Consider the following 16107-nt stretch of genomic DNA (forward strand, 5'->3'; position numbering starts at 1 on the left):
TATTTTTATTATGTTTTCAAAAATTATAATTTTATTAATTTTATTAAATAATATATATTTAAAAGTAAATTATTTTAACGGATTTAAACCATAATTCAAACCGAATCAAATTATATTTTTTTAGTTTGATTTGATTTGATTTGATTTAAAACCTTAAATGGTTTAATTTAGTTAAAAAAAATTTCAATTTTTTTTTTCAATTTAATTTGAAAAAGTTTTCAAATTACACTAAAATAAATCATGGGAACCCCTACCATTGAATGTTTTGTCCTATATATTTCCCAAATCCAAATGGCCATGCCCTCATTGCCCCAGTGGATAACTCAGACTGAAAAAAAAGTAGAATTTTAATTATAAGAGCAATCGTTCAAATCCTCTCTCTGGGTGCGAGAGCAGTCAATGGATCCGCTCTTGCTTAAAATTGATCAAAATAACAATCATACCACAACCTTAACTACATGCATAACAATAACAGCTCCCCAGTCTATTCTGATGATGATAACCCTTTCAAATCGTACCATTCATTCGGATCATAAAAGAAACAGCTTACAGTCTCACTGACAGCAGACTTAAACTCATTTTATGGTTATCCGAATAGTCGCTTCATGTCAAACTCTACAATTTCTCAAACCGATCAAGTAGATGTTTTTTCAGTATTCATCGGGGTGCACCAATGTCAGCAGTAACCAACAAAGGTGCCCTCATAAAACAAATAAAAAACTGAGTTATAAACATGTGGACAGATTAAGATTTCACTTTTTAAGTACTGAACTTCATTATATACAGATTTATCTACAACGCCACATTTGTGTCTACCCTTTGACCAACTCTCCTCAAACTCCACTCATGGCAAAATTCCAGGGCAAGACGAAGTGCAGTCCCAAGTCCTAGCACAACAATAACACCTGGACAATGTCTCTCAACTTCAACATCATCAAGCATACTTGGATTCCAGGAAGAATGAGGATTTTCATACCAACAAATATCAAGTATAAGAAAGTGAAATATGTACCTATTATAATATTGACCGGGAGAGCAGCGACACCAAGTGTAATTGATATCAGCACATCTAAAATGAGACCACCAATTAGGATAGAGAATGCCACCCAGAGTGGACTAAAGCATCCCTGTTACATAAATGATTTGATGTTAAACCAAAGCAAATGAATACCACATTCATAACATGATGACCAGAAGAATGAAACAGAAAATAGTTCACCATTACTCCTACCCTTTCACGATCTTGTGATCGAAAGGTTTGGTTGATACTGCTCCATACCAAGTAATTCGTCTGCTACAAAAAACAAAAGAATAAAAATTTACACAGATTCAATTAAAGAACTGTGAAAACATAGTTAAAAAAAATTCATAATTCCTTGGCAACATTGGCTCTCCTTGCTTCACTGAACATGTTGTGATCATATAATTATGCCTCTGTGTCTATGATGGGCTCTGCCAATCACTTAGTTATACTTTTCAGTGCATCCAAGACATTATATGATACTTGTCACTATTGTGTATGTTGATCAAAAAACAGAAGCCAGCCATGGAACAAGCACAAAGTATAGACAGTGCTAGACTTAAAAAGGACAAAAAATATATCAGATACTTATACATGTTACAATATCTTATTTAGTTCAAATTCCCAACTCAATTAATGCTAACCACTCTGATAAAACAGTTTTCAGCCAAAACAATGGGAAGAACTTGCATCAAATGCCAAACACCAGGCATGATTTAATTATGATCACCATGAACATGGCAACTGGTATCTTAAAATTTCTTAGAAAAGTCTTTGTACTTAGACAGAGATACTTACAACTGGCTGGGTCTCTGGAAGAGGTACATTTGCAGCAACCTCTCTGCAAAAATCCACAAAGTTTATGATGCATTTATAAATAAACCAACTCAAAATCGTGAATGATTTTAGAAAATGATTACTGGCATATCTCGCATTTGTTTGATCCCTTGGAGTGAAACCAAGTGTCTATGCATGAACGGTGGGCTTTTGCGAGACCACCTCGGCATTTGCATCCAAGATCTATCAAAGCTTCTTCCTTGTCCTGCTGACAAACTCTGAACAGCGATAAACAAACCAAAGGGTTATTGTCTATTCCAGATAGTCTTAAGTTCTTTATCATAAATAGTTAAGACACAAGTTTATAGTAAGGAAAACTAAGTCAGACAAAGAAGATTGCTGAATTATTTTATGCAGACTGAATTTTCCAGCTTAATCCAAGACCAAGAATAACTTGACTGTTGCCATAAAGATAACCGGTAGAAAACACAGACAAGCATTTAACATATAGTAAAGCAAAATTAGGCAGAACAATTAGCGGCAAAGTAAAGAGTTAAAAATGGATACCTGCACTGTTCTTGAGAACTACCAGTTCTTGACAAGTAACCCTTCTTGGGGGATAAAACCTGAGGCAGTTCATCATTAGAAGAGTGCTGATGAGAATCACCATCAGAGATCACAATAGTAGGCAAAGCAGAATTGTCCTCAACCCCAGAAACTTCGTGATTGTTGTTTCCCTGCCTTTCAAGGTCCTGTTCAGCATTCGAGCCCTCATGCTGCATCTGAATCAAATTAAGCAAAAACCCATAAAACCCTAAATCATAATGAAAGATTGTACAGGTACAGACAGATCAATCGAAAGGAAAATTAATTGCTACAACTCCGCTAACCTGATGAGATGAAGGTTTAATGCAGAAAAGTTGAGATATAAAAATCGTGGTTTCAGATTTTTAGGCTGTCTCTTAGGATTAAGATTACCCAACTAACTCACCAACCCCAAATCTTTTGAAGCGAGGCAGCGCCAGTAGAGAGTTGGGCGCTTCTTTCGTATCTGTTCTTCGCAGTCAAACAGTTTCCCAATTTGTATTTATACCATTTGTAAATGTATATCAAAATTTTCTTCAACCTTTCTCTTAATTTCATTTTGATTCATACTTCTTAGCTACCCTATAAAATTTATTACGTAAAATGATAGAGACGAATAGTGAGCCGTCAAACATAATATATAACTCTTTATAATGTTATATCATAATAATTTCTTGACTTTCGAAATCATTAATTATAAGAAAAAATAAGAATAAGACATTTCATATTCATCGGTCATAAAAAGAAAATAAAACACTTCCATAATTATAAATTATAAGGAAAAACGGTATCAAACACCTTCATATTCACTATCATAAAGAAAAACAAATATAAAACATTTTCGTATTCATCGATCATAACGACAAATAATATTCATATTTTTTCATAAAATAATCTTAAAAGAATTTATAATTGTTACTCATAAATAGAAAATATAAAAATTCATACTTATCTTTTGCCATATAGTGTCACTTGTGTCCCAAGTGACCTGATCATATTCTTATTCGTATTCATCATAAGTTCGTAACTTTTCATCATTTATATTCGTATAAATTCGTAAACTCTTTATTATGTTTATATTCATAATAGGTCCATAGACTCTTTATTGTATTCATAACTGTATAAGTTTGTAAACCCTTCATCATTCATATTCATAATTAGTTTGCAAACTAGGGCTGGATTAGAACTGAGCCCGTTCGAGCTCAAGCTACTCGCCAAAATTTTCAGTTAAAAAATTTGATACAAAATGACATCGTTTTGATCAATATATATTAAAACGACGTCATTTTAATAACGAAAAACGAGTCGAATCAAATTCAAACCGAGTTTGAGCTTGACTTTCATGAGCTCGAGTTCAATTATATGTAAACTGAGCTGAGCTCGAGCTTGCCTTTGTTCGAATCCAACCTTATTGCAAACATCTTTACCATTCATATTTATAGTTAGTCAACAAACTTTCTTTTCATCATTCATATTCCTCATAAGTCTGCAAATATTTTGTCATTCAATATAAGTCAATAAATGTTTTATGATCTGATTATATTTATTAATTTATAAATTTATCAATTTCTCATCATATTACAGATATTTGACAAAAAACTATCACAGAACTTTTCTTTCAAAACATAATTAATCATATATAAACATTTTCAATATAAAACACAATTAATCATATATTATGTAAGTTTTTTCTTATTTTGACGATTTCTAATTTTGTTTTTAATCGCTGAATAAGATACAAGTATCCTCGTATTATCCTAACAATCATAAATCAAATTTAACACTTTTAAATCATAATGTTAGAAGTTTTATCTAATAGTCTATAAACCTTTCAAATCATGATCCTAGTGGTGAATCATAGGAAACTCTATCAAGACCTGTTGTGCATATACAAACCTTTCCTTGACATATATTGATCATATATGTGTATATGTATACCCTTTACTAAAGTTGAATTCGAACCGAGTCTAGCTTGAGCTCCCCTAAGCTCGAGTTTGATTTGATTTGTATGAAACTGAGCTCAAGATTGAGCTCGGACTCATCAAGTTTTCTTTGAATGAGCTTGAGCTAGTTTTAAAAAAGCAGAGCTCGAGGTCGATCTAAGCTCGAGCTCGAATCGAGCTTTTAACTATCTAATTATTAAAACGATATTGTTTTAATATATATTACTTAAAACGAAGTCGTTTTGTATCAAAATTTTTAACTCGTAAGTTTGACGAGTTAAACACCCTAAAGCTCGAGCTCGAAAATATTAAACTTTCAGACTTGAGCTCATTTGAGTTTAGCGTGTTTCGAGCTCTAACGCAAGCTCCAATAAGCTCGATTCGAATTCGACCCTCCCCTTCACTAAATAATTGTTGTTACAAGATTTTTAATAAATTAATCACTTATCAAAAATTCACAAAATTTGGAAATTTTAATATAACATAGAAGATATAATAAAACCTTCAGAAAATTCTCAAAATCTAGATTGATTCAATTTCATATTCACAATATTTGATTAAATCAGAATATAAAATTGTCCAAAATTTGAAAACCTCATTGGACAATTTTTGTTCTAATATTTCTAATAATTTATACAAATATTAAAAAAAAATTGAAATTTTTATATAACTGAAAATACATATAATAAAATTTTCAAAAAAAAAAAAAACAATTGAATTAAAATACTTGTTCATAACGTTCAAGAAAACCAAACCATCAAATTGGCCAAAACGCAACATTTTTACTGAACAGTCATTTCATTTTTGTTAGTGTACTGAACAGTCATTTTAAAGAATTAGTTGAAGGACTTTAATTGAGGGAGTCCGATTTGGAAGCATTATAATTTTCTCTTTTTTTTTTTTTTTAAATCTAATCTTATATTTGAATTTTGAAGGCATAAGGCTTCATCCAATTTAAAAATTAATTTAATAATTTTCTTTTTCTTTTTGTATCTAACAATATCTTTATTTTATTGGTATATTACAAAATGATGATAAAGGAAAGGCCAAAGAACTATTTCCCACCCAAGATTTAGTGGAATGATAATTCTCACCATTAATTTAAAAAAAACCTAAATACTCACTCATCTAATTGAAATTTACTATTATTGTTATGGGTAAAAATATTTTAAAAAATTAAAAATTTATCATATTTTCTCTTAGATTTAAAAATTAATAATTTTTTTCAACCTAAGATTTGAAAAGTGGTCGAATCCCCCCAAGATTTTTTTTTCCCTTCTTTGATGGTCGGCCTTCCTAGACTCCTTTTCTCCCACTAAAGCATACCGATCTTTAGCCAAAATTGTCAGACAAAGATAAATCGTCTTTGTTTGATAAAAATGCATACTATCATCTTATCTCTAGTAGGAGAGGAAGATATAAAGAAGGTTGGTTGTCGGCCAGGATCGAGGTGGTCACCGGAGAAAGGAAAAGAGCACCCTATGGGGGATTCAGTCACTTTTCAAACTTTAGGTTAAAAAAAAATTATTAGATTTTCTAACCTAAGGGATAAATATGATAAATTTTTAGTTTTTTAAATAGTTTTACTAAATAATATTTTTACCGCTTATCCTAACAGTGAATTTTAATATATAAATGAATATTTGAATTTTTTAAAGTTAATAGATGGAAAGTTGCCATTTCACTAAACCTTGGGTGGGAAATAGTTCTTTGGCCTAAAGGAAATATTTATGATTTAATCACAAAGTACTAAGACCATTTTATGCAAGGATGCTTGTATTCGACTCCAATTAAAATCCTCCACCTATACCCAACTTTCTTCTTTTGCTCAATACCTCCCCTTTTCCCCTTAAGAACGAATTTAGACTGAAATCCGACATTATAGAATAGAAGATAAATCTTATGAATAAGAGAAGAAGAAATAAACAAGTAAATCAAATAGATTCACATTTTTGAATCCGTCTTTATCTTCCTCATGACGATTATTGTGATGGAGATAGAGAAGATTCAACCCATAGTTTTGAAAAGAAATTAAAGTATTTTGGGGTAAAATAACATTTTTTTCATACAATTTTCATTAATAAAAATAGATGTGGAACTTAGAGGTGGGATTTGTTGTTTCAGCAAAGTTAGGGTGGGAAAGAGTAATTCAGACTATACAAAATGTAAACATATGTGAGAAACAATATAACTGCACTTCTTTTTATTCAAGATGCGAAGATTTGACAAATATAGTTTACTAATTTATATCATTATCCCTTCACCTACCACTCATAGAAATTTAGACAAGAGAGTGGACTGTGTCGGATCGGGTTGGTTTTGGTGCAGCCCATAATGTTTGGGAGCCATACACAATAGCAGATCTTGTGGACTGAGACATACTGCATGACTATACATATGGGGTCTTGTTGTGTCATATTCTTACCAGGCGAACACAAGAATTTATATTAAAAAAAAAATATTAAACTCTATTTATTTATATTTTTATTCAAATTAATACAGTCGAAGATCATAAATTATAGATTGATTTTTCAAATCACATTTTATATATATTTTCAAATGATATAAAATCATTTTCTATTACTTGTTGATGTATTTTAATTAAAGGAAACTCTTTATTTTATCGATGATATTGTGTTGGGATTTGTTTTCTTTAAGAAACTGTTTTGCAATTTTTTAAAATTTTGGCAACACAGTAATGGGTCTTGTCCAACTAGCTCATAGGGTTAACATAACCTACTACAGTAGCGAGTTGTACCTACTCATATCGAACCAAAACAAAGAGATTTGGGCCAATCCAATCCTCTTGCTATGTCTATATAGAATCATTGAGCATATCTTGCAATGCAACTCGAGTTTTAGTATAAAGTTTTCCATGGGTGAGGCTTAACTCAATTGCTAGCCTCGTTGCATTATATTGTCACTTAAGATCAATTAAATACTTAAATAAATGATGGATTATTGTGTGATTAAATAATTTTGAAAATTGAAACGTTAATTCAAAGCTCCAATTCTCAACTCACATGCCTAAGAACTAACAATGATTCTTTCCTTGACCTAGAACAAACAATAAAAAAGGGGAGTAAGGAAGACAAAAGCTTATAGCAAGTACATAGGATGAACTCCTTCCCAAGTCATTCTCCTGCCAGGGAAAAAATTTAGTCCTTTTATTGACATCCAAGGCACTAGCTTCCTTTGTTCTGAGCCCACATGTTTATATCTATATATGCATATGCTTCCATTGCGAACTAAACCAACTCTCAGCTTCCACTTCTCTTCCATACAAATAAATAAGCATCATGCTTTCTGAAACAATGAAGCCTGGCCAACACTCACCAAGCGAAGAAGAAAAACATCCCAATAGTAAAGAAGTCCGAGACATGGTGAATGCAATAACCGGTCGCATGAATGATCTTTTTAAGACTGGTTCAAGTCTCCAGAATGAAGATGATGAAGATAATGGTGTCAGAATCATCACTCTGGCTGGAACCAACACCGGTGCCAGTATGCGAAGCGAATTGGATGATAAGAAAAACGTTGATCATCAGGTTTTGTTTTCACAGGGTGAGGCAGAGCCAATGAATACTTATGTCAACAGCAACTTTCAGTCAGTGAATAACTCAATCATGTTCAATAGCCACTACAACACCAATGATCCTGGTGTTCACATGGACATCACTGATGTTTTTGAACACCAGGGCCATCTTAAGCCTGATAAACTTGCAAAGAAGGGAAAGAAGAAAGACAAGGAAGCTTTCGAAAGTGACCAGCAAGCTGAACAATCCAATTGATCCGCCAACTTTCACCTTCATTTTCAAGAATCGCTTCTGCTCTTTTGGTCAAATCTCGTAATAAGTTTTAATCTATACTGTTCAAGTTTGCCAGGGTGAATATATATATATATATATGTATGTATCAGTGTGTACTCTCTTCGGAGTTTCAAGCTTAACAATAAATTAATTGCTCTTAGTATGGTCATGAAACTGCATTTACTTTTATATCAATGCTAAATCACCATTAACTACATCAGAAAACAACCCGTCTTGGGAAACTTATTAATTTCTCGTCAGCTCACATTCTTTCTAGGCAAAAGACTAGAATACGGATGGATATGAACCGGAGCGAACTTGAACATTTTTTGCTCGAGTTCAATTTGAATGAAAAATGGTCTAACTTGAATTTAGTTCAAGTTTGTCGAGTCAAACTTAAAGGTAACTTGAGTTGAGTCAAAATAAAAAATGATTCGGTTTTGGATTTAGTTTGAATTCATAACTCAAACCGATGGTTCGAATTCGTAGTCTTTTGATACAATGATGTTGTTTTACCTAAATAGTATACAAAATCACTTATTCAAGCTATGAATTCAAATTGAATCGAGCCACCAATTCAAACCACCAATTTGAACTATGAATTCAAGCTGATTCAAACTACAAATTTAAACTACTGATTCGAACTATGAATTCAAATTGAACTTGAGCCAAACATCTCTTAACTCGAGTTCAATTTGGTTTCAAAAAATGAGCTAATTCTTCTGATTTAGATTCAACTCAAACCGATTATGTTTGAATTCAATTCAAATTCGAATTGAACTGACTTGGATCGGATCCGACTCTAGACTAATTTGTCAAAATAGTTACTTAAGATATAACTATTTAAAATTGGTTTTTTTTTTCAAACTAATCACACAAAACAAGTGAACTCTTAGGTTTAGTGACCGATTTCACAAATATTGCATCAGATAAAAATTTGATATTGATATGTCATCAGTTAGTATTATAATTTCCTTTTAGGAGAACTGTAAACACCTTATGAGTTTGGGTTTCCTTCTATATTGATCTCTGTATATTCACACAGCGTAGCAAATGAGAAATTCCCATTTCGATCTTGTAACTCAATAACGCTAGAACTTTGCAAACTGCTGTATTAACTTTTATTTTGTGGGCAGATTGAATGAGAGACATTGAAAAAGTATACAAACTGAGTTTATTAACAAACAACTATCCAAATGCCATAAAGTTCAATCTGTAGTAACATGGAATACTTTTTTTTTTTTGTTTTCTACAGAAAAACTTATCAAGAAACTTGGTTTCGAGGACAATCTGAATCAGTAGAGACAGTGAGGACCTGCAACTGTGGCTCTTGTTGCTTGATTTCTTCAGCTTGTTCTTGAGCTACTTTGATAGCACAGTTCTGCATTTCCTTTTTCTTGCCCCACAAAAGTATGTACAAACCAATAATCACAATGATTGACCCCAACAGACTGCTCAATGAAGCCATCATAAATATATATATATAAAATTAGCTCTACAGTTGATTTATTGATTAATAGTTATTACCTTCCAAGATGGAGTTGCTCATGCAAGAATGGAATATCAAACATGGCTGCCAATATCTGAACAAGAGGGCTAAAGGCTGCTGTGAAAACAGGACCCTTCTTCTTCACACACCATGACAATCCCACAAAGCACAAGCCAGATCCTATCATTCCCTGCATACCCAGCATTACATGTGCAGTATTCTGATTGGAAGAAGAAGAAAAGGCATATTCTGATTATATTGCTGTTGCACATGCAGAAGGGAATACTTACAGCATAAAGGATTGCTATAATTTCCATATTCCCTTTGAGAACCCAGATGGAAAAATTCCTACTGGTGATCAAACACAAGATGGCTGACTGAATGGCCCCGAAGAAGGACATGATGGCAGTGCTTGAATATTGGCAGGGATATCTCTTGCTTATGTTTGTTTGAATAAGAAACCATGAAGACCACAAGATGGTTCCTACTGTCAAAGCAATTGTTCCAAGGGTCCATCTCTCAGTTCTTCTGGCAGAGTGCATCTCCTTAACACCATTCATGGTTGATGTTGCAGGTTGAATGTGTGAATGGCTGAACAAAGGCATTCCTCTGTACAGGGTCAGCATCATAGCCCCGGCAATACACACCAGGGTGCCAATTACTTTGGCTCTTCCACTGCTGCGTTTTATGTTCACATTCTCTAACCTGCAGAGACAATTAAACTACTTTAATTACCTTCTCAGAACAGTATGAATGAGATGTTAGTCACAGATTCATACCCAAACGGTAGTGCCATCAGAAATGTGAGCACAGGAACCACATTGATGAAGGCACATGCAATTGTTGCAGATGTGTATTGAATTCCAAGAAGAAAAAAGTATTGGGTTAATGAAGTCCTACAAGAAATAATTATAATTTAGGTCCTATTTATACTAATATAATAGTTAAACACCAGTTCGTTATAGTATCTAATTACCCCACAATTGCACTGAAGAATAGGTAACACAAGATGCGAAGTGTGAGCTTTGGTCTGTTGTTCCTGCAAGCAAGTTTAATCCTTAGAGGTCATGCCAGTCATGATTTAAAGTGTTAATTAAAGCAATTATTGTAGCTAGCTACAGCTGCATGCAGAGAAGGATAAGCTGTATATTCATGTCCATGAGTTGATTAAATGTGTAGATACAGATGGAGCTTGGCTTAAGAGAAACAACCTACAAATGAGAAATGAGAAGTTGATATTTACCTTTCCCAAAAGTAGCCGATTGGAGCTAAGAAAATGGTAGAGATGGAGAGGCGGTATGTGATAAAAACCAAATCCTTCATGCCTTGGTCAAGGACTTTCTTAAGAAGAATATTCACAATGGAAAAAGCAAATTCAATTGAAATCATTGCAAAAAAGGGTTTCCATTCATTGCAGCTCTTCATCTTAGTAGGACAATCAATCTCTAGATGCAGAAAGACCTTCCCTATCAATCTATCTATCTCTTTGTTAACAACTGATCTCCTGGGACACTTATCTCTTGTAACTGTAACTCTTAAATAAATGGACTCCACTCCAGAATAAGTAGGCACAAAGCAAGATTAAATTCTGCAAATCACATCAACCCTTTAAGCTACCACCTTTGACAATAGTTTAATATTTATTCTCCTTTTTTTTTGCTTCTTTTGACAGATCCTTTCCAACAGACCAAATTGTGGAGCATCTATGCTTTGTTTCATTCCAGAATGTCATAGTGTCAATATGGCCACAAGTGTTCTATTTACATTATCTTCTAGGCTTTTTTAGGCTTCTGTTCTTAATGTAGGTCAAGCTTTTGTGGTGATCAGTGTTACAATAGAAGACTCCTAGGCATCTTCTCGGTGCTAGTGTAGCAGAAATAATCCATATTCTTATCTTCTTGCACCTCTTCTGTACAACTATAGCATCTAATACTCCATCTTTGAAACAGAGTGAGCCATACCGGTACAATCATTTTACAATGGAGAGGAGCAATATGGGAAATCTTACAAAAATTATTATAGTAAAGTAGATGCTTCCTTGGGCCTATTCAACATGAGAAAAGCTACTTACTTCTTGTGTCATCCATTTCTATATATAATGAAAACCAATTTGCCAAATTTTCCTAACCAGTGTCCGTGATAACATTACAAGCTGGAAAATATTCTTCTACCAATTTGAATAGGTTTGGTTGCAGCAGTACATCTTTCTCTTGAGGGTCTGAATAGGCTGCAGCATATAAATGAATTGGGATGAGCAAGTTGGAGTAGAAGATGCTTAAGCCAGTACATCTTTCTCTTTGAGCACTTACAGGTCTGGGTTTTGGTTCCCTCATCTGGTGCTTTTGTAAAATTGTGCAGCAAAGAGAAGAAAAACAGGATTCCATATGCTAAATTAAAACTGTGGAATGATGATGACCATCCATTGTCATCCGTACTGCCCTCCTTTGCTGGTAGCTGACAGTGTCCCAGTTGCTTTTTGACTGTCTGGAATAAGATCCAAGTAGACAAAAGCCACCGTCCATTCAGCCGCTTGGCCATATCACCATGGTATTTACACAATTTATAATACCAACATGATTTATGTCAGCTTTCCTTGTTAGAGAGAATTAGTCCTATTATCTTATGAAGGGTAATCAACGCAGGGGTGGCAGGACCATTTGCAGCAGCCACTTTCAAACGTGTTATGCAGAAACCAGGAAACAAATAATGAAAACAACAATCAGTAAAAGCAATGTAAGAGCAAAAGAACACAAAGAATTGACGTGGAATCCCAAATTGGAGAAAATTACGGACAGATGATTGAGAAATCATTAATACTTAAGTTTTAGTACAAAAAAAACAAGTTCTCTAGAATATCAAGCGCATAAGCTTCTAAAACACTTAATAAAATCTATGAATAGTACATATCTGTATTTGTGACAGAACTGTTCCGTTCAACAAAACACTCATTCTAAAACTTTGAGTCGTGGTTGTTCAAATTAAGAATAAGACCGTTACTCTAATCATTTAACATTCTGTTCAAATTTATTCATCACACTGAAATGCATGCTCTACTATTGAAGCATCCGTTCTTCGCTAAGAACAGCTGTTCTAAAATTTGGATCATCATATCCAACAAAACCATTATGTTTTTTACTTCCATGAACGTTCTTTTATTAATTAGCACAAAAGGTTACATCAACATAAAGAGGGTGATAACACTTAGTTGATTCCCTGGGTTGGCAAGATTTCATTCATATTAAAAACAAGGGAAAAGTACAATATCCCACCCAAATTTTAGGTCATTCTCAAACCTATACCTATGGGAGATGAAAAACCCTAACTTCCACCCATAGCCAAACTTCCGTTAATTTTTTCTGATAAATGGAGAGTTAAAATAGTTATTTTACTATTTATATTAAAAAGTTATAAAGTTTATTACTCCCCGCCTCCCCCCCTCCCAAGTTTTAGAAACTAACATTTCATCTTTATCTAAAGTTTTCAAATTTTGAAAAGTAACATTTTGACCTCCAAACCTAGGGTTTCCATATTTTTTAAAACTCAGCGGCCCCCCATAACTTTCAAAAATAGTAGTTTCACCCCTATTCTTTAACTTCTTCTTCCGATGTCTTCTTCGACCTCCTCTTTCTTTTGGTGTGACAGCGGTAGTGCAATGAAGAGATCTTCATCTTCTGGTCGCATGGCCCGACGAAGAGACGGAGATCTCTTCGTCGTGGTCTCTTCGTCATGCGACGAAGAGACAAAGATCTCATCATCGCGCCACCCAGACGACGAAGTCGTGTCAACCAGAAGTGACGATGAAGGATGACGAAACATCATCCTTTGTCTGTTCTTCCAGATCTGGGAGATGAAGGATCATCCTTTGTAGTTGGAGGTGGGAGATCGATGGAATGCGTCGATCGTCGGTGGTGGCCGAAGAAGGAAGCAAACTCTAGGGGTGAAATCTAAACTTTTCAAACTTTGAGAAGAGGTTGAGGTGTTAGTTTTTAAAACTTGGAGGGGGGAAATGATAAAATTTTAAAGTTTCAAAGTTTATAAGTAAAATGACGATTTTACCGTGTCTCTAACTGAAATTTTGGATGGCAATTTGGCTATGGGTGGGAGTTGAGGTTTTTTATCTCCCGTGGGTGTAGGTTTGATAATCACCTAAAATTTGAGTGGGACATAGTCCTTTTCCCTGAAAACAAAGTTCTATTTATTTTTTCAAGCAGATGCCAGCTCTCATTTTTATCTCCACTTTAGGACAAAAATAACACGATAATAACAAAGTTATTTTCTAGATAGCATCTGTGTCATTGAGATATAGGTTTTCAGAGTGGATTTATTAGATAGATATCATATCAGGTTATATATTCTGTAATATATTTTGTCACTGTCACACTGTCCATTGATTTTGTAATTGGAAAAATCCCATTTAAGGCCTGAGTCACATGAACCTGCCTAATCATCCAATCACAATATTCTTGAAAAGGAAAAATCTGCAGAGTGTTTTCTTTTTCCCGGTGCCTGTTCCTTTCCAGTGGGAATATATTGCTATCACTCCATTACAATGTTCTGAAAACTTTACAATTGGAATTTTCCAGGTGGGTAATCACAGAATCCAATTAATTTTCCCTGATGAATTAGACTGTTGACTACTTTATCAGGGACTTTTAGAGCTATTATTAGATCAGGATCAGTGGTTATAGTTGATAATATAGGTTGTCACAGAAAGGGTGCCAAAGTTTATAATATATATGACATTTGAAAAGAATAATTACTGAATATTGTTAATCTAAATTATAGCGTAAAAGGAGAATAGATAAACAACTACTCAAATGAAATCATGGTATGGTTTATCATCCCAGGGCGGAGGACATATACAGGAGAGGATCCCAAGGGTTGTTACTATTAGCACCACCCCAACTGGCCTTCTTCTCACAGTGCACAAATTGTGGCTCTGATGACCAAACACCTTCTGTTGCTCCATCGATTGGAATGATTTGTGGCACTTTCCTTGTGTGATTTGTCGGCAGTTCACGCGGGTAGTGATCAAAATTTATTGTCGTTGTCTCACTTGCCCCAGATATTGGCCATGATGCAGATGTAGGAGTTGTAGTAGTATGAAAACCATTCTCAGGAGCATGGCTCATCTGTGTGTTCCAAGTCACTTGATATACAGCTGGTTCACTAGACCACACCATGTTGCTTGTTGATGCAGTGTGTCCTGGTCCTGGATGGTGCCACTGAACACCAACATGGGCTGCTGCTGCTGCTGCTGCAGCCACCTCAACCCGACCATGATCATGGTCCATGAGAATGAGGTCCTCAGAGTTATTAACATTAATTTCCCCAACCTCACGAGGAAGTGTTGATTTGTTATTATGGGAGATCGATGAATCATCCTGCAGCCGTGAAGAAGAGACATTGGATCCCCTGCCTTCAAATAACTTGGCCTTAAGTGCACCAAGAAGGCCATCAGCTTTAGTGGCAGCCCCACAAACTTCCTCAAATGAAAAAGGCTCAATGTTATTACGATTAGATAGACAGGAGTTTGATCCTGATTGCGGCAGTTCAAAGTTGGTGCGTGCATTGGCACCGCGCAAGGCTCGGGCTGCATCATCGTAGGCTCTGGCTGCTTCCTCCGCAGTGTCAAATGTTCCCAGCCACAGCCTCACCTTTTGCAGAGAGTCTTTGATCTCTGCAACCCATCTCCCAGATGGCCTCTGGCGAACCCCAACAAATCTATGGTGACCCCTGGAGGATGATTTTCTCCTTCCCCTCGTATTATTCTCGGGAACTGCTGCTCCCATTCTTGAAACCATCTATCTTTCTGACGTGCTCCACCATTTTTATAAAGGTGTCCTTCAAATGGAATCTTCATCATCCATAACAATACAAATCAGTATGACAGTATTATTGCAGGCCATGTTGTTTCCATCGAACTACATTATTTTACTGCTAAAATGTTTCCTATCAAGTTTACACCTGCAAACCCATTCAACAATTGATGTGAAAATATATGAAAAGGATGATATGTCACTTAATTTTGGACACCATATTAGAAGAATTCTTAGAATGTGTTGTTATTTGGAAGCCTGTTGAAATAAGTCGGTGGCCTAAAGAAATAAGAAAGCCCAGCCCAATGTGGTTGGCCAATAAGGATTGCATGGATATAATCACCGGAATAGGGTAGATGATTTTATCTTGATATACAAACCGAGTTGAACCAAACCTAAAGACCTTTCGGCTTAAGTAAAAAATAGCTTAGTTCGAATTCATCAAGCCAATATTAAAGATGAATCGAGTTCAATTTGAATAAAAATGATTCGGTTCGAGTTTGATTTGAATTTATGGTTCAAATTTATGGATCAGATATATAACTCAAATTTGTGGTTTGAATTTATAGTTCATTGGTAAAAAGATATTGTTTAACAATTATTTAATATAATTCGAATCAAGTTATAAATCAAATTTGAATCGAATCAAACTATCTATCCAGCT

The 16107-nt window shown here is 34.5% G+C and overlaps 4 protein-coding genes across 7 annotated transcripts; 1 reads left to right on the forward strand and 3 right to left on the reverse strand.

Annotated features, from left to right (window-relative positions):
* Nucleotides 1-490: 490 nt before the first annotated feature.
* LOC123203968 (E3 ubiquitin-protein ligase MARCHF11-like) lies at nt 491-2926 on the reverse strand. Of its 4 annotated transcripts, none has more exons than XM_044620465.1 (7): nt 2689-2926; nt 2366-2580; nt 1942-2076; nt 1820-1862; nt 1220-1294; nt 1013-1127; nt 491-905 (listed from the first exon to the last, which is right to left on the reverse strand). In XM_044620465.1, exons 2-7 carry the CDS (start codon nt 2578-2580, stop codon nt 793-795), a joined length of 696 nt encoding a protein of 231 aa, XP_044476400.1. In that variant the 5' UTR covers nt 2689-2926; the 3' UTR covers nt 491-792. The 4 variants fall into 4 exon arrangements, with proteins under 4 accessions (XP_044476400.1, XP_044476401.1, XP_044476402.1 ...); XM_044620466.1 differs by having other exon boundaries at nt 1220-1291; nt 2689-2925; XM_044620467.1 differs by having other exon boundaries at nt 1232-1294; nt 2689-2922.
* Nucleotides 2927-7640: 4714 nt separating this feature from the next.
* On the forward strand, nt 7641-8117 carry LOC123204772. Its single transcript, XM_044621571.1, has one exon. The coding sequence runs from the start codon at nt 7641-7643 to the stop codon at nt 8115-8117; it is 477 nt and encodes a 158-aa protein (XP_044477506.1).
* Nucleotides 8118-9221: 1104 nt separating this feature from the next.
* Nucleotides 9222-11146, reverse strand: LOC123204859 (WAT1-related protein At3g30340-like). Its single transcript, XM_044621664.1, has 6 exons — nt 10868-11146; nt 10601-10663; nt 10404-10520; nt 9915-10329; nt 9663-9814; nt 9222-9586 (listed from the first exon to the last, which is right to left on the reverse strand). Exons 1-6 carry the CDS (start codon nt 11047-11049, stop codon nt 9400-9402), a joined length of 1116 nt encoding a protein of 371 aa, XP_044477599.1. The 5' UTR covers nt 11050-11146; the 3' UTR covers nt 9222-9399.
* Nucleotides 11147-14462: 3316 nt separating this feature from the next.
* Nucleotides 14463-15416, reverse strand: LOC123204773 (AP2-like ethylene-responsive transcription factor CRL5). Its single transcript, XM_044621572.1, has one exon. The coding sequence runs from the start codon at nt 15414-15416 to the stop codon at nt 14463-14465; it is 954 nt and encodes a 317-aa protein (XP_044477507.1).
* Between the last annotated feature and the right edge of the window lie 691 nt (nt 15417-16107).

The sequence above is a fragment of the Mangifera indica genome, chromosome 20, assembly GCF_011075055.1.
Source record: "Mangifera indica cultivar Alphonso chromosome 20, CATAS_Mindica_2.1, whole genome shotgun sequence".
Lineage (NCBI taxonomy): Eukaryota > Viridiplantae > Streptophyta > Magnoliopsida > Sapindales > Anacardiaceae > Mangifera > Mangifera indica.